Source organism: Arvicola amphibius, chromosome 6, assembly GCF_903992535.2.
Source record: "Arvicola amphibius chromosome 6, mArvAmp1.2, whole genome shotgun sequence".
Lineage (NCBI taxonomy): Eukaryota > Metazoa > Chordata > Mammalia > Rodentia > Cricetidae > Arvicola > Arvicola amphibius.
Genome location: NC_052052.2, coordinates 18,546,813 through 18,573,134, shown reverse-complemented (window position 1 = coordinate 18,573,134; position 26,322 = coordinate 18,546,813). Strand labels below are relative to the sequence as shown.

Sequence of the window (26,322 nt, the reverse complement as noted above, 5' to 3'; positions counted from 1 at the left end):
TCATGGCCTTCTCTTCTTTATTTCCTGACCTAGTCCTACAGATGTGATACAGGGCCTGTGATTTAGCCTTCTGGATGGTCTCCCCCTCCGCGACGGGGACCTGAGCCATAAGTAGGAGAGGAATGGGGTTCTCCCTTTGGGGGACAGACACCTCCCACCCCTAGAGTCACTCAAGCAGCCAAGTCACCCCGCTTTGGTCCTCTTTGTATAACTGAGCATCCCTGTGCTTGGGTACTCGAACCATTCATGTAACACCCCAGGAGTGGGATGCTCAGTTTACATCCCCACATATGAGGACATGAAGATGTGAGTGGTTTACCTTCGCTAGCATGGTGGAGCTGGGGTCCAGGCCCGGTTTACCTCCACGATCTTCGTGTCTCCGGTGTCTTGGGGTGTCTAACCCCTGGGGAATGAGAGGCCATATCTATTTCATAAATGAGTAACTTAAAGATGATGGAATCAAGCCTGGCGGTGGTGGTGCATGCCTTTAATTCCAGCACGTGGGAGGCAGAGGCAGGCGGATCTCTGTGAGTTCAAGTCTAGCCTGGTCTACAGAGTGAGGTCAGCCAGAGCTGCATAGTGAGACCCTGTCTTGAAACAAACAAACAAAGATGATGGGCAAGAAAAAAAATAATCCCTGCTAGGTGGGGTTTTGTTCCTAGATTTGATTTTCCCAGTGACAAGGACACAAGTCTATCTTTGAAAACTGGTAGTGTGAGGCCAGTGTCCACTTTGGCCTGGGATCCTTACCCTCTTCCCCTTGTTCCCACAACCAGCCAGGCTGGATCCCAGGGAGAACAACAGACAGGCCAGGAATTGTCCCCCTCTTTGGCACTGGGATAGGGGGCTCTCCCTTGCTTCCCTCATGCCCTGTACTTCTCTCAATGCCCATATGCACCCTCCCAGGTCTACTGTGGGAACTTGGGACTGGGAGGGTTTAAGGGAAGTGGTGCAGGCCTTTTGGAGGCTGGGAGCTGGCGAGGCTGTGTGCAGTCATGCCAGGTATGCCCACACATTCCCTAATCCCTAGATTAGGGCCAGAGGCTGGGCACTCTGAGAAAGCAGCAACAGGATTGGGAGGAAGCTTCAGGAAGGGCAGGCATGGCTGGGTCCGGCAGCCGTCCCTATCAGCAGTGTGATGCCTGAGAGTAAGGAGACGTTACTCTCTACTATATGACTGTCTTCTCCAGGCTTCACTTTCTGTGTAAGTAAAATCGGAGAGCAAAGACCTGGCCAGGGTCCTGCCCCATTTCCTAGCTCTGAGAGTCCTGCTCAGTTTCCTGTGGGTCAAGGAGGTCGACCAAGAATAGCTAGAGGTACCTGGATTCCAGAGGGGAGATGCCATCACCACGTCCCCGTCACTACATCCCTGCTTCTGCTTCCCACCAGGTCCAAAGCAAAAGCCATTCAGAATGGGACCTTCAAGTCAGGAGCCATGGTGGTTTCTGGAAGCGACTGCACATCTCAGGAAGACGAAGCGAACCCCTGGGGAGGCTACAGAGGCCAGCCGTGGGCAGTGCCGGTGACTTGGCCTGCTGTGGCCCTATGGAGCATGAGTGCCCAGCACCAGCAGGCTCTGCAGAAGCCATTGATGGTGTCAGTCATCCCTCTTCCCCAGAACCTGCTCCTTCTTGTTTGAAACAGGGATCCCCAGGTGACGCCTGCCAGCACCCCCAACACAGCACCCCAGAGGTTCTGCTGAGGCCAGAGACATCCAGCAACCTGGAAGACACAGCCCTACTGCCCCACCCGGTGTCCTTCCTCACAGAAGCAAGGGCAAAGGGCAGGCCTGACACCCCAGAGCCAGCCCAGCCAGAGCCAGAGCCACTACATACTGGTCCCTGTGTCAAAAGGACCCGCTACCACATCTCTGTCACCCTGCAGGGGTGCGGGCAGGCACCTGGGGAGGAGGGTAAGGAACCGGCCAGACCAGATCCCCACCCCTGTGGCCCCGAGGAATCCAAGGGTTGGCAGGAGCCTCCCCAGGAACTCCGCCCCATCACTGGGTGTCCAATCAACCTGCCTGAGGAGCCAGGGCTGAGTGTCCCACAGCATCAGGGAAGCAAGGCCCGGCAGGAGCTCAGAGAGGGCTGGGACCCTGGATCCCCACACAGCAGGTAAATAAAAGCTGGTACCTGAGGGACATGATGGTGGGAGGGTGGCCTGGGGTGACAACCCCTGCTCGGGTCCCTCTGTCTTGTTTCTGGGCTTCTCAGGCTTGAGATTCCCATTCATTTGGTACCTTGAGAGTGAGCTAACTCTGTGTCCGCTCCCCGATTCTTTGCTTCTCCCCCGACCCCCGCACTCCCAGGCTTGCCTCCTAAAACCCACCACTGCCTTCCTCCCCTGCCCACCCTCAGGAGGGCAAATCTCATCACAGAGAGAATGGGCTAGTCAGGCTAACCTTCCTTTCCTTAACTGCTGTTACCCCTGGGTTCTTTGCAAGAGATCACAGAGCCAGTCTGGGAATGGGCTTCCAGTCAAGGTGTTTGGTGCCCAGGCATAGGTTCCTTAACTTCTCAGGGTCTTGCTTTGTTGACCCAGAGAGTTGGGTATGGCAGTCATAGATGAGGAAGAAGGAGGTGGCTAAGGGAGCATGCTTTGAACCTCATTCAGCTGGGCCGCTAAAATGCAGGGATGCTTATTAATTACATGCCATTGGCAGTGTAATTATCCCACCTGGCTCTGCTGGCAGCCGTAAGAAGAGGCGCCAAGACTCCCAAGCTTAGATTTTTATTTGTGTTGAAGTGAGTCGGCCTGGTAGGCTGGGGAGGGGATGGCGTGCAAATCCCTCAGAACTCACTGAGGACCGAACATGGGATCTTGCTAGGGAAGAGTCCTGCGCCACCAAAGTGGCCTCTGAGAAACTCCTACTGATGGTGGCGGCACCTGCCATCAGTGGCTGGTCTTTTTAAGAATAATTTGATTTAATTCACCAACTAGGGGCTAAGCTTTCCATTACCCCCAGCTAATTGGAGAATCAGGGAACTGAGGCCCAGTAAGGATAAGTCTCTTTCCTAAAGCCAACTGGATAGTCAGAATTCAAAGCCAGGTGTGTCTATGCCCTGGCCATCCTCTCCTGGACCCCCGCCTGTCTTGTAAGGAGGCCTCTGTGGCTGTGCAGAGCTCAGAGTGGCCCTCTGGTTGCTGTGTGGAACACACTGTGGATCTGACAGTGCCCTTAACAGAGGCCCAGGCATGAAGACTCAGGGCCCCTGGGTAGGAGGTGGTGTGCCTGGTTCTGTGCCCAGGGAGGAGGACACGGGTGGCTCAGACTAGCCCTCAGAGCTGCCAGGGTACCCCAGCATGGGAAGACAGCTGTGAAAGGATGAGGGGGTGGGAAGTGAGCTGGGCTTAGAGAGAAGCGGGGAACAGATAGTGGGGTGGGCTGGGGAACACGGGGTTCTGGTTGGTTGCAATCTAGATGAACAGAGACTGGAACTGGAATCTACAATCCACTTAGAAATGAAGGAGGGTGACTCCCGGGGACATTGTCCTTCTGTATCCACTTTCTGCTGGAAGGTTCTCAACTAATGTGGGGCAAGGGGCAGAGAACAGCCAGGGAAGAAAGTGGGAATGTAGAAGCTATGTGTGCGCTGAGTACGTATCCCTGTTCAAGGGCAAGAAAGAGAGAACTTGTCCGTGGTTGTAAACTAAATGGGTGTGTGCTGGGGATATGTGCACATGTGTGTTATGGTGCCTGTGTGTTTCGTGGTGGAGCATGTGGCTTGCATGCCTGTTGTGCTGCGGGGTGTCTCTGTGTGTTTGTGTCTCTTGGTGTGTGTCCATGCGTGTGGTGGTGTGCGTTCCTGGCTGTGTTTGTCTAGGTGGGTGTCTGTGTATTTTTGTGCTGTGTTACGTGCTGGGTCTTTGGCTCTGTGAATACCTGTCTGATGTAGCATGTGTTTGGCAGCATGTGGGCCTGTGGACTGGTTTGGCCTAGTTTGGGGGTGACTCACCGGTAAGCGGAGAGAATCCCAGGACTTGTTGGGTTAGATGAGATTTTTTTCCCACACTCCCCCCCTTCCCTCCTCAGCCTCTCCCTTCCCATCCCCACACAGCTTGTTTAGAGGTCATAGGTCACCTTGCTAGCAAATCCACTTGTGGACTGGGGCCCTTGGGGCCCTTGAGACGAGAAGGTTCTGGGAACAGGCACTTCTGTTTGCAGGGGCAGTAGCTAGGTTACTGGGGTGTGTCTGCAGACAAAGACAAAAATGGGGAGCTATAGGCAGGCACATTCCAACACATGTAAAGGCATTCTAGCAGTCATGACTGTCCAAGGATGGGACAGGTGAACTGTCAGGAGGTGACCTCCTTGTCCCTAGAAGTATGCAGGCAGAAGCTGTGACCACATGCCTGAGGAATGAATGGCCATCAGAAGGTGTTGTCCCAGGGCTGGGCTGGGCTGAGAAAGGCATGGAACTGATTGCTGGGAGTCATCAATAGACTCTGGGCTGACCGGAGTCAACTTCCCCTGAGATGTTTTCCTGAGACTTTGCCGAAGCCCATGGGACTTTCCAGACATCTGGACCTTTAGCTGTGGACTCTGGGGATATCACCTTCATAAGAAAACCAGCTTTGGGTGAGCTTGACCGGCAGTTGGCCCTTCGCCCCCAATCATTAGCACTGAATGAATGAATAAGCAAACGGGCAAGTTATAACTCAAGCTCTGCCTTTGCCATCAGCGACAAGGGGCGGGAGGGGGATGAAGATAGTGGTTGTTACTCAGAAATGGAGAGGGGTAATCCCAGCACTCGGGAGGCAGAGGCAGGTGGATCTCTGTGACTTCAAGGTCTGCCTGGTCTATGGAGCGAGTTCCAGGACAGCCAGAGCCACACCAGAGAAACCTGTCTCAAAAAACCAAAAGGAAAAGAGAGAGAGAGAGAGAGAGAGAGAAAGAAAGAAAGAAAGAAAGAAAGAAAGAAAGAAAGAAAGAAAGAAAGAAAGAAAGGGAGAGGAGACTCTGTGAGTCTGAGCGCAGAGGGAGGGACAAAGTTCTATAGGGAATCCCAGCAGAGAAGACAAGGTTTCAATGAGGGTGGGAGGGTCGGGTTGGGCTGTTGTGAGGAGCTGAGTTCAGGCCTCTGGTGTCTAGGTGTGTCAGTTCTCACAACACACTCTGGTTGGAGAAGTCTTGGGAGTCATCCAACCCCCCCATCACCGTTCACAGGCTGTCAGGGGCTCCGTGGTCTCTATGTTAGACGCCGTGGTAGCCACCAGTGGTCCTGGAATTGAGTCAGGCATCCCGAGGCCTCTGAGTCTTTCATCTCTGCCCCTCATAAAACCTGACTCACGGCTGGGGCCACAGATCAGGTCAAAGTTCTGGTTTCTTCCAGTTTCTCAGGAAGGAGGGAGGTAGAGATGGGGGGGAAGAGAATTAGGGCAGTGGACCTATTTCACTCAGAGTGTAGCCCTCTTGGGGCAGGCTCATAGAGATGAGGTACAGACTAGAGGAGGGGCTGAACCAGATGGGTGAGTCCTGGACTCTTCAAGCCTAAAACAGCCTTGCCTTGTGGTGTGTGGAGATGTGTGGTTACGGGTGGATTGTTCTTTAAGGTCTGAGGTGGGTTCTTCTAAAGGTGAACCCCAGGGCTGGGATGCACCTCAGTTGGTAGAGTATTTGCCTAGCATGTAGGAAACCCTAGGTCGCATTCCAGCACTATAATAAAGAGTGGTACAGGCCTATATTCCTACCAGAAGTTCAAAGTTCAAGGTCATGGCTAGGGAGACTATAATCCTACCAAGAGTTCAAAATTCAAGGTCATGGCTAGGGAGACTATAATCCTACCAGAAGTTCAAAGTTCAAGGTCATGGCTAGGGAGACGAGTGTGTGGACAAGGAGGTCTGCTGTCAAGCCTGACAACCTGAGTTCAGTCTCCTCAGCCTGTGTGGTGCAAGGAGGAAACCGACTCCCACAAATTGTCTCCTGACCTCCTCATGCCCATCGTGGGATACCTACACACGCGTGCGCACACACACATGCACATGCACACGCACACACACACATGCACGCACACACACACACATGCTCGCATACACATGCACACTCACACTGAATGTAACTTAGGAAAAAGTTAAGTTCAAGATGTTCTTTGGTGGCAAAGAAAATTCAAAGTCAGGCTGGTTTACATGAAGCCCTGTCCCAAACAAACAAACAAACCAACAAACCTCACTGTAAACCCCAGTGAGCCATGACAGTACAAGCATATAATTCCTGCGCTTGGCTTGGGAAGCTGAGTAGGATTAATATGAGCTGGAGGCCAGCACGGGCTACATAACTACTACCAGGCCAGTCAGAGTTACATATAAGATACTATCTCAACACATTAAAAAGGGCCAGATGTGGTGCCACACACCTTTAATCCCAGCACTTGGGAGGCAGAGGCAGGTGGATCTCTGTGAGTTTGAGGCCAGCTTGGTCTACAAAGTGAGTTCCAGGACAGCTAGGGCTACAGAAAAACCCTGACTCAAAAAAAATTAGATTAACCACCAAACCAGAGCCTTGATTATCTGATAAATATGTAAACCTCTATGTATATATGGGGAATTTGGAGTGTGACTAAGCTCTTAGGATTGGGGTGCAAGTCTCACTGCTAAGGGGTGAATCTTGTTCAGAATCATCTGTCTGAACCTTTTAAGTCTCATTGGTGAAATAGAAATGCTTGTTTATAATTTAGTAACGATTTACTTTTTAAGAAATAATTTATCTATTTTCATTTCCTGTGCATTGGTGTGTTGCCTGCATGTATGTATGTATGTCTGTGTGAGAGTGCCAGATCCCCTGGAACTGGAGTCACAGACAGTTGTGAGCTGCCATGTGGGTGCTGGGAATTGAACCAGGGTCCTCTGGAAGAGCAGTCCATGTTCTTAACTGCTGCGCCATCTCTCCAGCCTCTATGACTTATTCTTCTTAAAGATTTATTATTTTAATTATGTGTATGTGTATATCTGTGTGTGGGTGTCTGCACGTGAGTGCATTGGATCTCCCGGAGCCGGAGCAACAGGTGATTGTAAACAGCCCAGCATGGCTACTGGGAACTGAATTTGAGTCTTCTACAAGCGCGGTAATTGATCTTAACTGCTGAGCCATCTCTCACACTTTATTCTTCATCATGTCCAGTCTCCCCAGATTCAGGCTCAGTAGAGCAACAAAATGGAAAAGTGTTTAGTCGGGTGCCCCAGAGGGTACCCTCAACATGTGGTGGCCGTTACTGTTGTAGAAGTGCCCAAGCCCAGATTTCGGCCTTGACAGGTGTTGCTCATTGTCCCCATCTAATAAAGGAGGTTAGAGAGAGTCAGGGAGATGAGGGAGGGAATAGCAAGAGGGTTAAGAATATGACTTACGGGGAAGGAGGGGGGAGGAGGAGGGAAGGAGATGGAAATTTTTAAATATAAAAAAAATAAACCATGAGAGAAAACAAAAAAAAAGAATATGACTTAGTCATGGGGTGTTTGCCTAACATGCATGAAGTCCTGGGTTTGATGCCCAGCACTACAAAAACATAAAGAAGTAAGATTCCGTAGTCTGGTGTGTTAGCTCCGCTATTAAGAATGTTTGTTGCACCTGGCAGTGGTGGCGCACGCCTTTAATCCCAGCACTTGGGAGGCAGAGGCAGGCTGATCTCTGTGAGTTCCAGGCCAGCCTGGTCTATAGAATAATTCATCCCCTTTTTCACCTCTGGGCTCAGGCCTGAGCTTTGCCTTTTGGGGACCTGAACAGGGGCATCACTTGGAAGTGGTGAGACGGGCAAAGGGTCACGTGACTTTCCTAAGCATGCTCAGCCCAGTCTGGGTCTGGCTGTTGCTTTGTGATTTTGGGGATCCTTCCCTCTACTCAACTTTCTTTCTTCTTATCATCCTCAGGGAGCCAGGCCACGGTGTGACAAGGACATCTCAGGTTTTGCTGGGGCCCAACATGGAAGAGACAGTTGGGACCCCAGCTGGCTCTGAGGCCCGAGTAGTAAGTGCCACACTGACATGGCGCCAACGGCCTCCTGTCCAAGAAGAGACCAGACACCGATTTCACAAAGTATCCCTGGTGTCGGGTGCTCGGATGGAAAGCCCTCAGGGGGACGTGCTGGAGCATAGCTTCCGGAGAGAAATCAATGGCTTTGTTAAGAAAGAAGAGGAGACTATAAATTGCCAGGGTCCTGGGGAGGAGCCTGGATCCACGAATTTTCAAAGCCATGGGCCCATCTTTTCCAAGAAATATATTCCACCCCCCAAGGAGAAAAGGCCAGTGGTGAGGATACAGGAGGCTGTGGATTGGGGTGATGGTGGCCCCCAGGCTCCCAGGACTGAACCACCAGGCGTGGGATCCATGGCTAGAACTGAACTATTGGTGCCCTTGCCCGGGCCACGTGAGCCGAGTCCCCATCCCAGTGTGGGTGTCACGAGCGGGGGTTCCAGGAACCGTGAGGAATGGCGCGTGACTCGCACGGTGAGGACCACCACCACCACCACTACGGTGATAGGAGGGCAAGTGGACCGCCGAGTGAGCAGCTCTGTGAATGTGGGGCCCTCGATGTCAGGTGAGACCCTCCCGAGGGGCCGCAACGTGACACGAACCATCCGGTCAGTGGTGGTGAACCCGAGAGCCCAGGACGCACCCGGCCGCAGCCAGGCCCCGGACGCACCCAGCCGCAGCCAGGCGCTGGAACTGCTAAGCAACCTCGTACCAGCTGAGCGCAGCCCTCCTGCCAGCCGGATCCCAAGGCTCACCGGACTTACTTCAAGGGGCTCAGCCCTCGGTGGCACAATGGGAACAACCCTGGGACAGCTACTTGAGACTAGCACAACAGAACTGAAGAACAGCCCAAGCCTGACCCCAGGAGGCATCTCCGTGGCCGATCATCGCACTCAGAACCTAGATGTTCCTACAGCCCACCCAGCCCAAGACCAAGGCAGTGTCTGGGATGCCAGAGCTGGGGAATCTTCAAGGCTGCAGGGAGCCTCCAGTCCTGTCCTGCTCCCCAACCAGACTTCTCATAACCACCTGCCAACACCCTCTTCTCCCAAGCCCCAGACCCGTGCCTCCTCCCTGGTGCATCCTCCAGAGCAACCAGTGGTACCCACACACCTCAAAGCCCAGCCCATGCCTCATGTCCCGCCCCCTGTGGAAGAGAAGCTTACAGATCTCCCCACGGACTCTGTTTTGCCTGTGGCAAAGGACGGGGTTACAGTTCCTGAGCAGCCCCCTAGCCCATCCTCTGTAAGGAGGAAAGCTGTCCCTAGTCCCCAAGGCCTTTCTGCTCCGGCTTCACCAAAGAATAAGTTTGTTCAGGACCCTGAAAATGTGCCTGTTTCTGTTCTTACTCAGAAAGAGGTATTTCCGAGTCCTAGTGTTCCTGCCCACTCCCACACCCCCAAAGAGGTTGTAAAGGCCCCTGCTGCTTCCACTGCCTCATCCTCCAGTTCAGCCAAGGTTGTCCAGGGTGTAGAAGAAGGTGCTTCCATCAAGGAGGATGGCCAGGATGCTTTAGATAGCCCTTCCCATCCCCTTCCTTGGAAAGAGACAGCTGAAGGCCCCACTGCCCCGACTCCCGAGACCCCCAAACAAGATGAAGTTGTCCAGGATTCTCAAGGGAACTCTTCCTCATCATCTACCCCAAATGAAGGTTTTCAGAGCCCTGCCAGGCCCGTTGCTCCATCCTCTTCAGAGACCAAGGTGTCCCTCAGTCTAGAAGGCTCCCCTGCCTCAAAGCCGGTAGGAGCAGAGGCCAGCATGGAGTCCCAGTTCACCCCAGACTCCACTGAGGGGAGTGTGACCACAGAACCATCAAAGGAGGAGGATGAAGCAGCCCTGACTGCTGACCTGGAGATTTTCCTGGATACCTTGCGGAGCATGGAGCCCCCTGAGATCCTGCGAACTCACCGACTGCCCCGAGCTCCCCGCTCCTCCTACCTGGCCATGTATGCCACACTGCCTGCCATTGAGGAGGATCAGCTGAGCCCATCCTTTCCAAGGCCCAGTCCCCAGGAAGAACCTGCATTGGAAGAGGAGGAGGAGCTGGAGAACCCTTACCTGAGTGATGATGAGAAACTCCAGCGCAGGCAGGAGAAAGCAGGGCCCAGCCCCGCCCTGGATGCCAACCCACCCAAACCTGCTAAGGTCTCCTGCTCTCCTCTGGAGATGATGAAGAGGCATACAGCAGATCAAGGTGCCGGACCTCAGCCCAGCAACCGGTCTACTTCCCGCCTTGGAGGCAGCCTTCTCTTTGGCAGTCTGATGCCAACCAACAAGGACATCCCTACCCTGGAACCACTAGGTTCAAAATTATCTGCTCTGCCACCCCATGGAGCTCCAGGGGTCAGGAAGGTGCCTGGACAGTTACCTCTGCTCTGCAGCGGAAGGCCACCACCAGAGAAGCCAGCACCTACCCAACCCCTGGAAGGGTGGGTGAGTGAGACCTTGGAGGGGCTTGGGAGGTACCTGGCTTCCCCTTGAGTGGTCGGAAAGAGTGGTGTTGGGAGGCCGGGTCCCAGGAGGCAGGAGGCTTGTGTCTGAGCTTAGTTGAACTCTGCAATATATATCATTTGGGGCCTCAGTGTCCATGATACATAGTGGGAGTGTATAGATTCCAAAAGGGCTGCTGGCTCAGAAGACAGAGACAGGCAGATTTCTGTGAGTTCAAGGCCAGCCTGGTCTACAGAGTGAGTTCCAGGACAGCCAGGACTCTTTCACAGAGAAACTGTGTCTTGAAAAACAAAAACAAAAACAAAAACAAAACCAACCATAAAGGCTTGCTGGTTCTCACTGCCCAGAAGCTGGGGAAGGAATGTCTTCCAGCTCCTAGGGCAGGGTGGTGGGGCCGTGGGAGCTGGAAGCAATGGTGGTTATCTCTGTGGGCTGTATCCTGTGGGGTGGAGGCCAGCAGCAGGATACGGGATTCTCGGAAGAGCAGTGTGGGGGAAGTGGTGACCCCATAAGATCTCTGACACCCTCTCTGTTCTAGAGCCCAGCACTGAAGACTCAGGGCAAGCTGAACACCAGGCCTGGGAAGGTAGGAACATGGGGCAAATGGAGGCTGGCAGGGGGCAGTACCTGGTGACAGGGCCTGAGGATACCTGCTGTGTTTTCCCAGGTGATGCTCTTCTCAGAGCCTGGCTGCCACGGCAGAAGCAGGGAAATCTGGGGAGACACTGCAGATACCTCAGGCTGGACCCCTGTTGCCTCCGTGAGGGTGGTGCGAGGCTGGTAAGTGGGGAGTGGCCAGGGAGGGGGGACCTGGCTGTGAACCTGGGGGTGAGGGAGGTGGTGAGGCCTGTAGGAGCCCCACCAGCTACTCAGAGACTCTGAGTGCAACCTCCTGCCCTATGACCCTGGGGTCTCTGGGTCCACAGCTGGATACTATACGAACAGCCAGAGTTCCAAGGCCAGAAGGTGGTTCTGCCTGAAGGGGATGTGGACATCAGCACCCTGGCATCCACTTGGAGTACCCAAGGCATCGGCTCCCTGAGGAGGGCTGTGCGGGTGAGTGGTCAGGTACCTGGGGAAGAGGTCAGAAGGGGGTCAGTATAGAGTATTTCTGAGTTCCTTGGAGGCACTGAGAGAGAAAGAAAGTTTTGGGGAGGTGTAGGCTGATGGGTAGGGTGGGGGCTGTGCCCCTGGGTAAGCAAGCTGAAGAGGTATGAGCTGGTGCTAGATCAAAATTAGGTCAGAGTAGCCGAAATGGGCCAGAGTCACCCACCGCTCTGGGCAACGTGCCAAGGGGCCTATTTATTTATTCATTCACAGATATTCCCCTCTGTGGTGTTTTTAATTAAAAGTTTTATTAATTTGTGTGTGTGTGTGTGTGTGTGTGTGTGTATGTGTGTGTGTGTATACACACCCACATGCCCCAGCATGGATGAATCAAAGGACAGCTTGAGAAGGTCAGTTCTCTCCTTCCTCATGTGGGACCCAGAGCGTGAACTCCAATCATCAGGCTTGGAAAGAGGCTTCACATGCTGAGCCATCCTGCCAACCCCACAGACATTTCTCGGATCCTGGCTAGGTGCCAGGCCCTGTGTTTGTTTTCATAGCATGACTTTATAAACTACTGATACTGAATTTGACAAAATTATATTCAGATGAGTGGTGGTGGCACACACCTTTAATCCCAGCACTCAGGAGGCAGAGGCAGGTGGATCTCTGTGAGTTCAAAGCCAACCTGGTCTACTAGAGCTAGTTCCAGGACAGGCTCCAAAGCTTCAGAGAAACCCTGTCTCGAAAAACCAAAAAAACAAAGCAAAGACAAAATGATATCAACTCCAATTCCTAGAGAGATGCAGAGCAATGCTAGGAATAAAACCCATCAGACCCTTGGTGGTTTGTTTGTGGGTTTTTGTTTTGTTTTGTTTTGTTTTGTTTTGGAGATAGGATCTCACACTGAGCCCAAACTTAGCTAGCATTTACTTGCAACAAACCTTCTGCCTCAGCCTCCCCAGTGCTATGCTTAGAGGCTTACAGGCATAAGCCACCATGCCTGGCGACATTTTTCTTCTTTTAAACACATGGTCTGATGTCAGCCTAGGCTAGCCTCACAGCCATCACGTCGTCGTCGAGACTAGTCTTGAAATCCTGGTCCTCCTGCCTTCACCTCCTAGGTGCTGGCATTCCAGGCATGCACTGTTGCACCCAGCTAGTAGTGTTTTTGGTGAGATGAGCCCTTGACCCCAGAGTTCTCTCTCTGGTAAGGGTGATGAGGTCCTAGAGCTGAGGACCCAGTACAGGTTGAGAGCTGGAAGAAAGGGAGGGCTGTTGTCAAAGGCTCTACGGATACAAACGTGTTAGTGGGCAGTTCGTGCCGAGACACTCAGTGAATTCATCCCTGTGTAGGCGGGTATGAGACACGGGAGGGAAACAAGTGAGGTTTACCCAGTGCTGGGACCATCTGATTCATTCAGCCCTGAGCTGGCACCTACTGTGTGCCAGGCATGTGGGAGGTGCTGGGTTGCAACATTAAACCAAAATGACCCTTCTCTGCTCTCGGCTCTGCTCTCTGATGTGTTATCCTGGGCAAGTTTGCTTAGCTTTGCTGAGCTTCACCTTCCTGTATGTTTCTATGGAGAACTTCTCTTGAGGGACTAAATGATCCCATTTAGGTAGAATATGACCTTAGCACAATCCAGATGATTTATCATCTGATGAATGAGTGAGCAAGTAAAAGCGATCCCAGTGAAGGAGAAAGACAACGCACAAAACCCTGCCGCCATGCGGCATGAGACAGCCAAGACCAGGCTGGCTATGGAGTGGGCGAGCAGGCTCGTTTGGTAGAGTGCTTGCCAAGCTACGTGAATCCTGGTTTGGATTCCCACCACCATGTAAAACCAGACATAGTGCCACGCGCCTGTAACCCTGGCGTCCAGGAGGTTGAGGCAGGGGAATAAGAAGCTGAAGGTTGGGGCTGCTGAGATGACTCAGTGACTTTGTCACCGGAACTGACATCTTGAGTTTGATCTCCTGGACCCACCTGGTAAAGGAGAGGACCAATTCCAACAAGTTGTCCTCTGACCTACAAACACATGTTGTGGTATGCTTGTGTTCCCTCACCCCCCCCCAAAAAAAACCAAACAAATAAATTTAATTTAAAAATAAAAAGTTTAAGAGCAACATTGGCTACTTTGTGAATTCGAGGCTAGCCTGGACTATATGAAACCTTGAGAAAAGGAAAAAAGCCACCCTAGAGCAAGCATGGGGTGTGGTGGAGACCTTGCCTAGCCCTTGCAAGGGTGTGGATTCTAGACACAGCACCCACGTGAACAGTAACAAAAAGCCAGTCTGGACAGAGGTCAGAACTGTCCATCAAAGCAGAATCAGGAAGTGCGTGTCCATCTTGCTCCCTCCAGCAAGTGGGAAGTCAGCCACCCAGAGAGGGGACAGCCTTGACACTCTGCAGGTTCTGGGGACTTTGGTCTTGGGTTCCAGAAGTCCACAAGGTACCAGTGAGAACTTTGGTCCAGGGTTAGGCTGGCTGGCCTTGTGGAGAACACTCTCTCTGGGTTCTGAGAACACGACCAGCGGGGCTTTTGTAGAGCCCCCAGGAGCCCTGCCAGACGGGAGGCCCTGGGACACAGGTGGGTCAGAGAAGCCTGAAGTTTGCACTTGAACATCTCCCCTTCTCCCTCTGCAGGACTACTGCACCCCCGGGATCAGCCTGTTCTCTGAGGAGGGCCTCAAGGGCAACCAAGTGATGCTGACGGGGGACTTGAAAGACTCTCAAGGTCTAGAGAAACCCCTACAGGTGGCATCTGCCACTGTCTCTGCAGGACTGTGAGTCTGGCTATTCTGGGATCCCTGGATATTCACTGTACCAAGAGCTGGGGACACAGAGCAGACAGGGTAGACAGTTCACTTCTCAAAGGCATTCAGTCTGAGGCCTGCATTCAGTGACGCACGCCTTTAATCCCAGCACTTGGGAGGCAGAGGCAGGTGGCTCTCTATGAGTTTTAGGCCAGCCTGGTCTACAGAGTGAGACGGTCTCAAACAGAAAAAAAACAGAAAAACAAAACAAAAACCCTTACTCTTCTGGCGGGGACAGGCATATAAACAGCCAACAGTAGCACCTAGAGTGGTCTGGAATAGGGGGGGGCGGCACAGGGTTACAGGGACATGCTAAAGTCAACCAGCTGAAGTGGAGGTAGGTGTAGTCAAAGAAGCCTTCCTGGAGGAAGTGGTGCCTCAGTTGGGACGAGCTAGCCGAGAAGCTAAACCACAAGAGGACAGGAATTTGTATGTTCTGTTGACGTGGTCTGGCACACGCAGAGTGGTATGGTCTCTGTATGTTCTGTAACCCTGGCGTCAGAAAGCTTAAGTATCTGTCCTCTGTATAACTGGAGGAGGAGTCTGGAAGAGGGAAGGTCATGTGAAAAGTGAGCTGGAAAAGGACCACATCTCCACGTGTGTGTAATCCCAGCACTTGGAAAGTGGAGGCAGGAGGATTGCGGGAATTTCAAGGCCACCTTGAACTGTGTCTCAAAAACAAACAAACAAAAACCTCCCAAGCTTAGCCTTGGACTAGGAGTTATTCGGTGGTAGAGTGTACACTTTGAGCAAGCATGAGATCCTGGGTCCCATCCCCTGGATCAGACAACAGAAATCCAGCCTGGCCAGTGTATACAGTATAAACAGTGACTGGAAGACAGGAGGCACCAAGGGAGGAAGATTGCAGGCCTATGGGTAGCTAGGCTTTCCTGTGAGGCTAATTAGAGTAGGGGTTTGAAGCAGGTACGTGTGTAACGGAGAGGGCCGGCACAGGAAGGGGTTAAGGACAGGCTGTTCTAGAATGGAGGGAGGATTGGGATGTCTTCTCTAACATAGCTGTGCAGGCCCCCCTCAAAAGCTCTTCTTCCCCTCTAAACCTACCCTATCATTCCATGTCTATGTCCCAAGTTCAGTGGCTTCTCTTCTGTACCCCCCAGGTGGCTGCTGTACCCCAAACCATTCTTTGAAGACACTCCCTATATCCTAGAGCCTGGAGAGCACCCTACCTTGGAGGCCTGGGGAACATCAGGCCCCAGTGTAGGTTCACTAAAGCCCATGAAACTGGTAAGGAGTGGGGGACACCTACAAGCCACCCTGTCTATACTCCCCTGTGGGGTGGTTCCAAATCTGTGGGCAGGAGATGGGGGGTAACCATAGATCAGTTCCCTGGAGACTCGGTGCCCCAGAGCTCCTATTGGGACCTGGACTAGAGGAGAAGGGGGATTAGCCCAAGGTGCGGGATGCGGGAAGATACGGGCCTGCAATTTTTAGGAGTCTTAGGATGGAGAAAACCCTAAGTCTCCAGCCTCATCTGTGTGCACCTCTGGGCTAGCATTCCAGCCATGTCTCCTTTGCAGGGCTGCCCGAGTGTGGAGAAGCCAGGGGAGCCTAAGGTAAGGGGACAGACTCAGGGTCAAAGGGTATTTGGTGTATCTGAGGGGTGGTCACTGTAGCCTGGACAGGAGATAAGGACCCTGTGGGGGGCAGAAGGTGGGCCTAGAAGGGCAGGCCTGATGGACTCACTAGGCACTGGCTTTGGTGTGTGAATCGGGTCAGAGGTCAGAGCAGACAGGCCACAGTGCTCGAAGAGAGGGTGGGGGACTTCAGGCTGGTGTTGTGTAGAGCCATTCCTAGAAAGCCAGTCTCTCTGGGTCTGGTCCAGATGACACCCGACACCCTGACATCCTTTCTTACAGGCTGTGGTATATGAGGCCCCAGATTTTCAGGGGCAGAGCTGGGAAGTGAGCAGAGACATCTACAACCTTCGGCAGCCAGAGGATAGCCAGAGCCCCCAGCTGACCTCTGTGGGGTCCCTGCGGATCCTTGGGGGCTGGTGAGGACTTAAAAGATTTCTCCTATCTGCCCTGTCCCTACAGGCTTTCCCCTTGAGGGTGGAGAGTGACTTAGGCTGTCTGGTGTAGCATGTATTATCTTATTCATGGCTCATCTTTCCCTTTTTCCCTTCCCCCAGCTGGGTAGGCTACGAGAAGGAGGGATTCCGGGGCCACCAGTACCTGCTGGAAGAGGGCGAATATGCTGACTGGTCACACTGGGGAGGCTATGATGAGGTCCTGACTTCCCTGCGGGTCATCCGGACGGTGAGTAGGAGCAATTGGCTATCTTTCTGTCTGGCAACACCCCACCTTCCCCAGCACAATCTAAGGGAAAAATTTGCACTCCTCTGCCTGTTCTTCCTGGCATGGTGCCCCTCACCCACCTTAAAGCTGGTCTCTCTCCCTCTGGCGGCTCTTCCCCAGAACACACCGGCACCTCACACCTAATCCCCGGGGTGGGTGGCTTCCTTGAGTTCTGGGCACTCTCACGGGTTAGCATCAATGTACGGGAGAAACCTGACTGTCTCTGGGGGCCCAGGACTTTGGAGACCCGGCCGTGGTGCTGTTTGAGGATACGGACTTCCAGGGGCACTACGTGGAGGTGAGTTCCGCTTTGCCAGACGTGGAGCTAGCGCAGCACGGACCCAGCACGCAAGCCATCCACGTGCTCAGCGGCGTGTGAGTAAATCCCCGCCCCAGGCACAGGGCGGGCCCAGGCTCAGTGCCGACCCCGCCCTCGCCGACCCAAGCCACGCCCTTCCTGCAGGTGGGTGGCCTACGAGCAGGTGGGCTTCTCCGGCGAACAGTACATCCTGGAGAAGGGTGTGTACCGCAACTGCGACGACTGGGGCTCCGGTAATAGCGCCCTTGGCTCCCTTCAGCCCGTTGTGCAGGTGTGTGCCTGAGCGGTGGGCGTCGCCTCGGAGGCGGGGCCAAGACGGTGGGCGGGGCCATACTGGCAAGCCTTGACTGCACAGCAAGGCTGGGCAGAGGATGGGCGTGGCCGGAGGGGGCGGGGAGGGAAGGGGGTAGGAGGGTAGGAGGGGCATTGAGGGTGGAGATGGGTGGGCTTAGACCTGCTGGACTGACCTAGGTGGTGGGAGGGACAAGCTGTGTCACGCAGAGGGGACGGGGCGAGGAGGTCCTGAGCTCTTGGTGGCGGGGCATCTGGAAGAGGCGGAGCTTGTAGCTGCTGGACAGCTGGACCGCAGCAACGGTTTTGAAGTTCAGGGTCCGAGGCTTGAGGCTGGCCTCATCCTTCAGTCACAGCGTTGATCTCTCTCTGCAGGTTGGAGAGAGAGATCTTCACTTTGTCTCGAAGGTAAGGAGGTGGCTGCGCGGGATCTGGTGGGATCTTCACAAGAGGGCAAAGTTCTCTTCCTTTGGCCCTTCCTCCTGCCCCACCCCTCACCCTTCACTCTGTCTCCAGATTCAGCTTTTCTCAGGCCCCAACTTCCTGGGCGACCACATTTCCTTTGAGGATGACCAGGCCTCTCTGCCCGCTTCCTTCCATCCCCAGTCATGCCGGGTCCATGGTGGCAGGTGAGCAGGAGGAGGGGGTGGAGCGCGGAGTGCTGGGAGAGGCCGGGGATGGGGATGGGGTAGGGGGTAGGTGAGTGGGGGTGGGAGTCAAAGGATACCACCTTTCAGATGATTTTCTTCCTTAAGATTAACTGTTATGTCCTGAGTCATTCAACTTTAAAACAAATAGAATAACATTTTAATACAAAATATAACTGGAGAGAATCCCAACTGAACAAAGGGTACATGCCTGCAATCTCAACATTTGGGAGGTAGAGGCAAGAAGGTCAGTTTAAAGTTAACCTTAGTTCAGTTACATCTGGGGTTCAAGGACAGCCTGAGCTGCATGAGACCCTGTCTTAAACAACAGCAGAAATGTGTTCTGTTTATAACTGTACTTAAAGAAATCTGAGGCTGGTGAGGTGGCTCAGTGAGTCAACGCCATTGCCACGCAAGTGTGATTGCCTAAGTTCAACCTCAGGATTGTCCCAGAGTGGAAGGAGAGAATCGAACTCTGAAAGTCCTCTGACCTTCACCTGAGTACAGTGGTACACACACACACTCACATAAATACTCGAAGACATGCTGACTCCTTTCCAAAATTTCAGAAACTTTCAGGGCTGGAGAGATGGCTCGTTGGTTAAGAGCACTTGCTGTATTTGCAGAGGACCCAAGTTTGACTCCCAGTACCCTTGTCTGGTGGCTCACAACCATCTGTAACTCTAGTTCCTGGAGACTGGAGGCCTCTGGCCTCCTCAGGCAGCTGCACTAACATGTTCATTCCCCTCCCTCCTTTCCCCACATTTATATACATAATTAAAATTGATAAAAATGGGGGCTGGAGAGATGGCTCAAGTGGTTAAGAGCACTGTTGCTATTGTAGAGAACCTGGGTTCTGTTTTTAGCATGTCTGTGACTCCATTTCTAGGGGACCCAATGCCCTCTTCTGACCTCTGAGGTCACCAGGCATACACATGGTGGCTGTCATAGTTAGGGTTTCTATTGCTGTGAAGAGACACTATGACTGTAGCAAATCTTATAAAGGAAACATTTAATTGGGTCTGGCTTACAGTTCAGAGGTTTAGTATCATCATGGCAGGAAGCATGGCAGCACACAGGCAGACATAGTGCTGGAGAGGGAGCTGAGAGTTCTATATCTGGATTGACAGGCAGCAGGAAGAGACGGTGAGCCACTAGGCCTAGTTTGAGCTTTTGAAACCTCAAAGCCCACTCCCCAGTGACACACTTTCTCCAACAAGGCCGTACTTCCAATAATGCATTATAATCTGCATGCTAAGTGCTTCAAAATTATAATGTTCTTATTGCTCCAGAGTGGAGCCACTGAGCGCTACGGGGGTTCCTTGTGGTTCTACTATATGGGCTTCAGATTTCTTTCAAAGGTAGGTTTTTGACTGTTTCAAACTGTGTAGGTGTAAGAAGAATCTAGGACAAAAAGAACCGCAAGGAACCCTTTTTGTCAAAAAGCTACCTTTTAAAGAAATTTGAGGCCCATATAGTAGGGTGTCCCTTTAGTCCCCGGCACTTAGAGGCTGAGCTGAGGTAGCAGGGTCATGCCTGTGAAGCCAGCCTGGGCTCTGAGACCCAGTCTCAAAGCCAAAACAAGCGGAGGTAGGTGTGGTCACACATGACTTTAACCCCAGCACTTGGAGAGTGGAAGCAAGAGCCCGGGATCACCTTTGCCTGTGTTGTGAGCTTGAGGCCACTCTGGAACCTGTGGGAAAAAGAAAATCTGAAAGAAGTGTAAAATAATCTTATTAAAAATGATTTATTTTGGGGTTTGGAGATTTAGCCAGTGGTAAGCACAAGGCCCCAGGTTAGGTCTTCAGCTCCGAAAAAGAAGACCTGTTTTTATTTTATGTGTTTGAATATTTTGCCTGCCGGTATGTTAATGTATGTGTGCCCTGTGCATGCAGTGTCTGTGGGAATGAGAAAAGGGTGTCAGATGCCCTGGAACTGGCATTACAGGCAGTTGTGAGCCACCCCGTGGGTGCTGACAACTAAACCCAGATCCTCTGCAAGAGCAGCCGGTGCTTTCAACCTCTGAGCCATCTCTCTGGCCCTTGAAACAATCATTTTTGTCTGTGATTATATTACAAATCTGGTATATAGTTAGATTAATATTTTAATTTTTAGGAACTCTTCATGTGTTTATTTGCAAGGATAAGGTTTGATCCCAGGGCCTCATATATACTAGGCATGCATCCTACCAGTGAGCTACATACCCAAGTCCTAATTCTACATTGTTGTTGTTTTTTTTCTATAGTCTTTTTAAGATTATAAATTCATGCTCATAAGCACGCATGGTAGTGCATACCTTTTTTTTTTTTTTTTTTTTTTTTGGTTTTTCGAGACAGGGTTTCTCTGTGGCTTTGGAGCCTGTCCTGGAACTAGCTCTTGTAGACCAGGCTGGTCTCGAACTCACAGAGATCCGCCTGCCTCTGCCTCCCGAGTGCTGGGATTAAAGGCGTGTGCCACCACCGCCCGGCTTGGTAGTGCATACCTTTAATCCCAGCACTTGAGGAGGCAGAGTCACTGAGTTTGAGCCCAGCCTGATTGACAAAGTGAGGTATAGGACAGCCAGAGCTACATAGTGAGACCCTATCCCAGTAAATAAAGTAATTAGTTAATGCAAATAACTTGAATAGTTTTACCTGATGAGATACAGTTCAGTATGCAGAAGAAAGCAGGAGGAAGAAGGCTTGGGAAAGGAGGCTTGCCAACTGGTTTGGGCCTGATGGCTAAGGCCCTGAGTCAGAAGACAAACCTCGGCTTCACTAATCAAAGCTTATATACTAAATGAATTTATCTACCTGAAGACATGGGGATGGAGGTGTCTCACAGCCTGGCCTCACTTTAGAGAACACACACAAACACCACAGTTGGCTAGGAACTTAGTAGGTTTTTGGCTTTTTTGTTTGTATGTTTGTTTGTTTGTTTGTTTGGTTAGTTGGTTTTTCAAGATGGTTTCTCTATGTAACAGCCCTGGCTGTCTTGGAACTCACTTTGTAGACCATGCTGGCCTCAAACTCACAGAGACCCACCTGCCTCTGCCTCCTGAGTGCTGGGATTAAAGGCGTGCGCCACCACGGCCTGACTGTTTTTGTTGAGACAAGGCTTCACTGTGTAGCCTGGCTGGCTCAGAGCTCGCTGTGTAAGACCAGACTGGCTTCACAAGCAGAGATCGACCTGCCTCTGCTTTCCTTCGTGCACCACTGTGCCCGGTTCCTTTAGCTTTATTCTTTTCTTTCTTTCTTCCTTTTCCCCTACCTCAGTCCCTGCTGCTGTAGTGCCTGTCCACCCTGGACTCCTTCTGGATTAGAGGAGCACCGTCAAGTCTGCATGCACTGTGCACTCTCAGGGTTCCTGGCAGGTGTAAGGTGACCTGGGCTCTAGTGCCACCTTCCCTTATCTGTTCCTTTCCAGCTGGGTCCTGTTTGAGGAGAAGAACTTTGAGGCAGAGCAGCACATTGTGTCAGAGGGAGAGTTCCCGACTCTCACAGCTATGGGCTGCCTGGCCTCCACGGTCCTGGGCTCTCTCCGGAAGGTTCCCTTGGTGAGTTTCCCATTCTGTCCCGAGAAGCCAGAGAGGCAGAGTCCTGTCTCACATACCACCTTCCAGACTCCTCCTTAATTCTGAGGCTCCTAAAGCAGGTCAACTGACCAGGCGTTTATTGATCGTTTGCTGAAATAGTCCAGAGGCACCAAACTTAATTAGACCCAGGACCTATAAAGGTGCCAGTGCTGAGTGGCGGATCCAGACCAGAGGCAGTGCTGGGATGGGAGAGGCTGACACTCAGAGTTAGAGGCAGGGCCAGCTTTTGCCCAGGTCTTGCCCGTGTAGAGAGGGCGATCAGGGTCCTCTGGGAAGATGGCTCTGCAGAGGAGAGGTGGGAGGGGCAAGGCAGGGGGAGGCGACTGCTGTTCCTGGGAGGAGCCTGGCAGAAGCCACGTCTACACTACGATGGCGGCAGTGTCTGTGGAGACCGGGAGCTGGACTGGGTGGTGCTGACATTCGCTGGGTGGCCCTTTCCAAAGCTTGTGAGGCCCCTTGTCATTACTCGATGTGGGAATTAAGTCCCAGAGGCTCCAGGTGGCACAGCTGGGACAGACAGCAGCTGTTCCCGCAGGCTGCCCGGCTCTACAGCTTGAGCCCCTTCCCACCAGTACACTGGGCTCTGGGGACAATTAACTTAGGCCTGGTAGGAGCGCAGATATGGGGCCTCAAGGCATCTGTCTTACCTTCTTCAGCCTCAGGGCCATCTCTGCCAAACAGGGGTCATGATAGCATCTGCCCCTTAGGGGCGGTGAGGAGCTAGGATGAGACTGGACAAAGTGCTGGACCTGGCCTGCAGTGAGCCACAGATAAAAGTGGGCAGTTATTCATAGATGTGATGATTAGTTCTCATCATTGGGATGACGTCAACGGGAGATGATGCCGAATGAGCCCCCATGTTTCCAGCCTGGCCATTAGTTCTTAGGCATGCGAGCTATCTGAGCCAGGCACAGTGGCACACACCTGCAGTCGCAGGACTCAGGAAGCCAAGGCCTGTGCTGCACGGTGAGTTCCAGTCTAGTCTGAACAATTTAGTAGGTCCCTGTTCAAGAACACAATTAAGATAATCCCTGCAAGAAATGTTTCAGAGAGAGGATTTTGAGCTGAGCTGGTGCCAGTCTGTCACAGGCTAGGACTGAAAATCTGGGGACCTTGCTGATCATAAGTGTCCTCAGAAACTAGGAGGCCTGCAGGTCTGGACACAGGTGTTGGGACTGTAAGACAGAGCTGCGCTGGGCTCGGGTCATGACTTCATCTCTCTTTCTTTGGCTCCAGCACTTTTCAGAGCCTTCCCTGTCCCTCTTCGGCCTGGAGTGCTTCGAGGGCAAGGAGATCGAGTTGACTGGGGAGGTGCGAAGCCTACAGGCCCAGGGCTTCAACAACCACGTGCTGTCTGTGCGCGTCAAGGGTGGCGTGTGAGTGTGGGGGCGGGGCTCCTAGCTGGACTGGGTGAGTAGTGGGCTGGGGACCCCACTCCAGGCCAGGAAGGAGGGAGCAGTGTGGACTGAGGGTCTCAGGGTTTGGTTGGATGCTGGGTTCTGAAAACCTCAAATCTGCTTATTAGCCTCCTCCTCCCCTAGAGGGCCCTCATCCTGTGTGAGGGAAGAGGACGCTGAGGTTCTTCTAACACCTGTGCCTTGTCCTCTCTGTCTATCTGTCTGTCTGCGTCCCTCTGTGTCTCTGGCATCTGCCGGGTGCAGCTGGGTGGTGTGTGAGCACAGTGACTTCCGGGGACGACAGTGGCTAGTAAGTAGCTGCGAGATCACCAACTGGCTGACCTACAGCGGCACCCAGAGGGTAGGCTCCCTCTACCCCATCAAACAGGTAGGTAGCAGTCAGCGTGAGCACCTCAGGGTGTGCCTGTCCCACATCTGTGTGTTTCAAAGCTTGACGTTTGTGCCCTTCTGCCACAGTTTGTCCTTAGCTTCTTCCTCTATCGTCATCCCAGTAGTCTCCACTAAATCAACTTTGTGTTTGTCCTAAAAGACTATACAGTGTATACAACAGACTTATTCTCCCAAAGCTGAGAATCACCTCACGCTCCACATACCAACAGTCGGCACACGTGGCTTTGGGAAGCATGAAGCTTGCACGTGGGGTGCATGTCTGTACCTGCTTGTCTAGAAGTTGGCTTCATTTCCGCATACATATATTGCTAGGGTACTAACCTGCGTGTATGTGTGTATACACACACATACATGTGCCCATCTAAGAGTATGTTTGTGCCTACATCATTTGAAGTCATGCATCTAAATACTCTGGAGATGATTTGTATGTTTTTGTGTGTATGGACATGGGTATGTGTATGTGTGCCTGCTCACACCTCTGCCCAATAGCCTTGTGAATGAATATATACATCCATGTACAAGGGCATGTGTGTAGTCTCTTTGTTCATAGACTCTCATGGCAGTGGGGGAAATAAAGGCCCAGGGAAGTGGGCAAGGAGTTTATTTTCAATCTTGGTCAAGCGCTGCCCTCAGGGATCTTGGTTTCTGTGCGTGTGTGTGTGTGTGTGTGTGTGTGTGTGTGTGTGTATGTATGTGTACACCTATATATTAAAGCAGGGAATCATTATGTCTTCATAATTCTGGCCGGCCTGGAACTCTCTATGTAGACCAGGCTAGCCCCAAACTCACAGAGACCCGCGGGCCTCTGCCTCCTGAGTGCTGGGATTAAAGGTGTGCGCCATCGTGCTTGGCTGTTTCCTCATCTATAAACTGAGGGAATGGGAACAGTCCTGACTTGGTTGAGGGCCCATGACTGCAGAACCCTTGGGTGACACGCTAGTGGGAAGCACTCATAGATGATACCTAGGGCTTTCCTCGTTGTTTCCATGACTGTCACCTCTAATGAAGGCCCTGCCGAAGCTGGCTGAGCCCGTTCCGATCTCTGGCTATCTAGTGCCACTGCATTTCTCTTTAGCTTTAGCATGTATGCATGCATGCATTTCTCGAGTGTGTGCGCAAGCGCTCACATGTGTATATGTATGTGTGCATGTGTGCATTTGTATTATTACGATTAGCTGTACCTGTAGCAAGCATAGGTACTTAGTACTGAATGGACTAGGGGGATCTTTGTGTCGATTATGGTGTGGGAATGTGATGACTGCATGGACCTGTAGAATTGTTTGTGCTTTCTGTAAACTGTGCCACCTTGTGGACTGTGGGTATATCAGCCAGGAACCCTAGATACATGTGTAGGTATCTATGGTCACAGAACTGTGCACATGTGCTATGCCTCAGGATGGGTATATAAAGAAGGTGTGATTTAGAAGCAGGGTCAGGAAAAGTTTGGAGGCAAGGAGGGTTTGGGGGTGTGGGTCTTCTAGAGGGCCCAGGGTTGAGGGTGGTGGGCACCCCTGGCTGCAGACTCTCAGCCTCGCCTTGTCTGCAGCGCCGAGCCTACTTCCGCCTCTGGAATGCGGCGCTAGGGGGGTTCCTGGCAGTGCCTGACCGCGTGGAGGACATGAAAGCAGGCCGTGTGGTCGTCTCTGAGCCCCGAGCTGGGGGCAGCTGTGTCTGGTACTATGAAGAAGGACTGCTGAAGAACCAGGTAAAGACTCCGGAGCCGGCTCTGCTGAGCTCTGGGTTTACCACCTTACTTTAAGAAGTCCCTGCCAAGTTAGATCCAAGATGCCTGGAGGAAGTAGAGAATGCGGCCTCTTATTTTTCTCATGGTAAACCTTCCAAAAACCAGTATTTGGGGCTGGAGAAATGACATAGCAGCTAAAAGCACTTGTTTTTGCAGAGGACCTGGGTTCAGGTCCCAGCACAAAAACGATGCCTCATAGCTATCCCTAGCTCCATTTCCAGGGGATCTGATACCCTCTTCTGACCTCTGTGGGCACCAGGCAAATATGTGGTGCACAGATTTACATTCAGGAAAAACCCTCATAAAATAAGTAAATCTAAAAAGGATAAAGAGACTTGCCTAGGGCTACAATTATAATAGCCAGCATTCAAAACCAGCTTATGAGCTGGGTATGGTGGCACATGCCTTCAATCCCAGCACTCAGGAGGCAGAAGCAGTTGGATGTCTGGAAGCTTCAGGCCAGCCTGGTCTATATAATAAGCTCCAGGCCAGTCAAGGCTACATAGTGAGACACTGTCTCAAAGACAAAACAAGCAACAAAAATCCAGGGTGTGAAGGATAGCTTGAGCTTGGGAGATTTACTGTGGGGAATGCAATGTCTAATGATCTTCTGGGGCCTCAGGTGGCCCCCACCATGAGCCTACAGGTGATTGGACCTCCAAGCCCAGGCTCCAAAGTAGTACTTTGGGCCGAGAGCCGACTACCACGCCAAACTTGGAGCATCAGTGAATTGGGTCACATCTGCAGCCAGATGTTTGAAGGCCAGATCCTCGACGTGAAGGGTAACATAAGTTGAGGAGGGGAGGGCACCCAAGGGGACTGGAGACAGTGCTGGCTCCAGCACCCTGACCACCTCTGAATCTCCCCCTCAGGTGGCCGAGGTTATGACCGGGACCACGTGGTGCTCTGGGAACCAACCAAGGACAGGCCTTCCCAGATCTGGACTGTCTACATACTTTGAACCAGTTTCATCCCGTTTCTTGCTGGAAGCTTTTGCTGGGATGAAATGTTTTTTATAGATCTTTTGCTGTAACATCAGCTATTTTCTGTCGCGCTGCCCGGTGTTATCATGTCTTTGACCTTGCCTTTGGGAGGGAGATGGTCCCCATTACCCTTCTGGCCCCCTCCAGGTTGGCTTCTCTCTTTGTACAGCCTTCCCTTACCACCAGAGGGAGCTCCAGAACCAGACTAACTAGTGTGCCACCCAATTCTGCCTCCCTGACTGTGGGGGCGGGGCACAACCATTAACCAAAGCCCTGTATCCCATCCCAATGCAGGTTTCTTTCTTCCTTTTTTTTTTTTTAATTATTTTGACAGGGTTTCTCTGTGTTGCTTTC

General features: G+C 52.3%; 1 protein-coding gene across 1 annotated transcript in view; it reads left to right on the top strand.

Annotated features, from left to right (window-relative positions):
• Positions 1-26,044, top strand: part of Crybg2 (crystallin beta-gamma domain containing 2) — a 29,353-nt gene extending 3,309 nt beyond the window's left edge. Inside the window, exons 3-22 of the mRNA XM_038333791.1 lie at positions 1,390-2,117; positions 7,864-10,399; positions 10,956-11,003; positions 11,085-11,197; positions 11,344-11,473; positions 14,115-14,254; positions 15,403-15,529; positions 15,823-15,858; positions 16,162-16,298; positions 16,437-16,563; positions 16,838-16,977; positions 17,066-17,192; positions 17,588-17,620; positions 17,729-17,841; positions 21,265-21,394; positions 22,670-22,809; positions 23,095-23,218; positions 24,788-24,946; positions 25,608-25,767; positions 25,858-26,044. Of these exons, the coding sequence (XP_038189719.1) occupies positions 1,390-2,117; positions 7,864-10,399; positions 10,956-11,003; positions 11,085-11,197; positions 11,344-11,473; positions 14,115-14,254; positions 15,403-15,529; positions 15,823-15,858; positions 16,162-16,298; positions 16,437-16,563; positions 16,838-16,977; positions 17,066-17,192; positions 17,588-17,620; positions 17,729-17,841; positions 21,265-21,394; positions 22,670-22,809; positions 23,095-23,218; positions 24,788-24,946; positions 25,608-25,767; positions 25,858-25,946 (5,337 nt within the window). The 3' untranslated portion in view covers positions 25,947-26,044. The remainder of the gene's footprint in view (positions 1-1,389; positions 2,118-7,863; positions 10,400-10,955; positions 11,004-11,084; positions 11,198-11,343; positions 11,474-14,114; positions 14,255-15,402; positions 15,530-15,822; positions 15,859-16,161; positions 16,299-16,436; positions 16,564-16,837; positions 16,978-17,065; positions 17,193-17,587; positions 17,621-17,728; positions 17,842-21,264; positions 21,395-22,669; positions 22,810-23,094; positions 23,219-24,787; positions 24,947-25,607; positions 25,768-25,857) is intronic.
• The last annotated feature ends 278 nt before the right edge of the window (positions 26,045-26,322 follow it).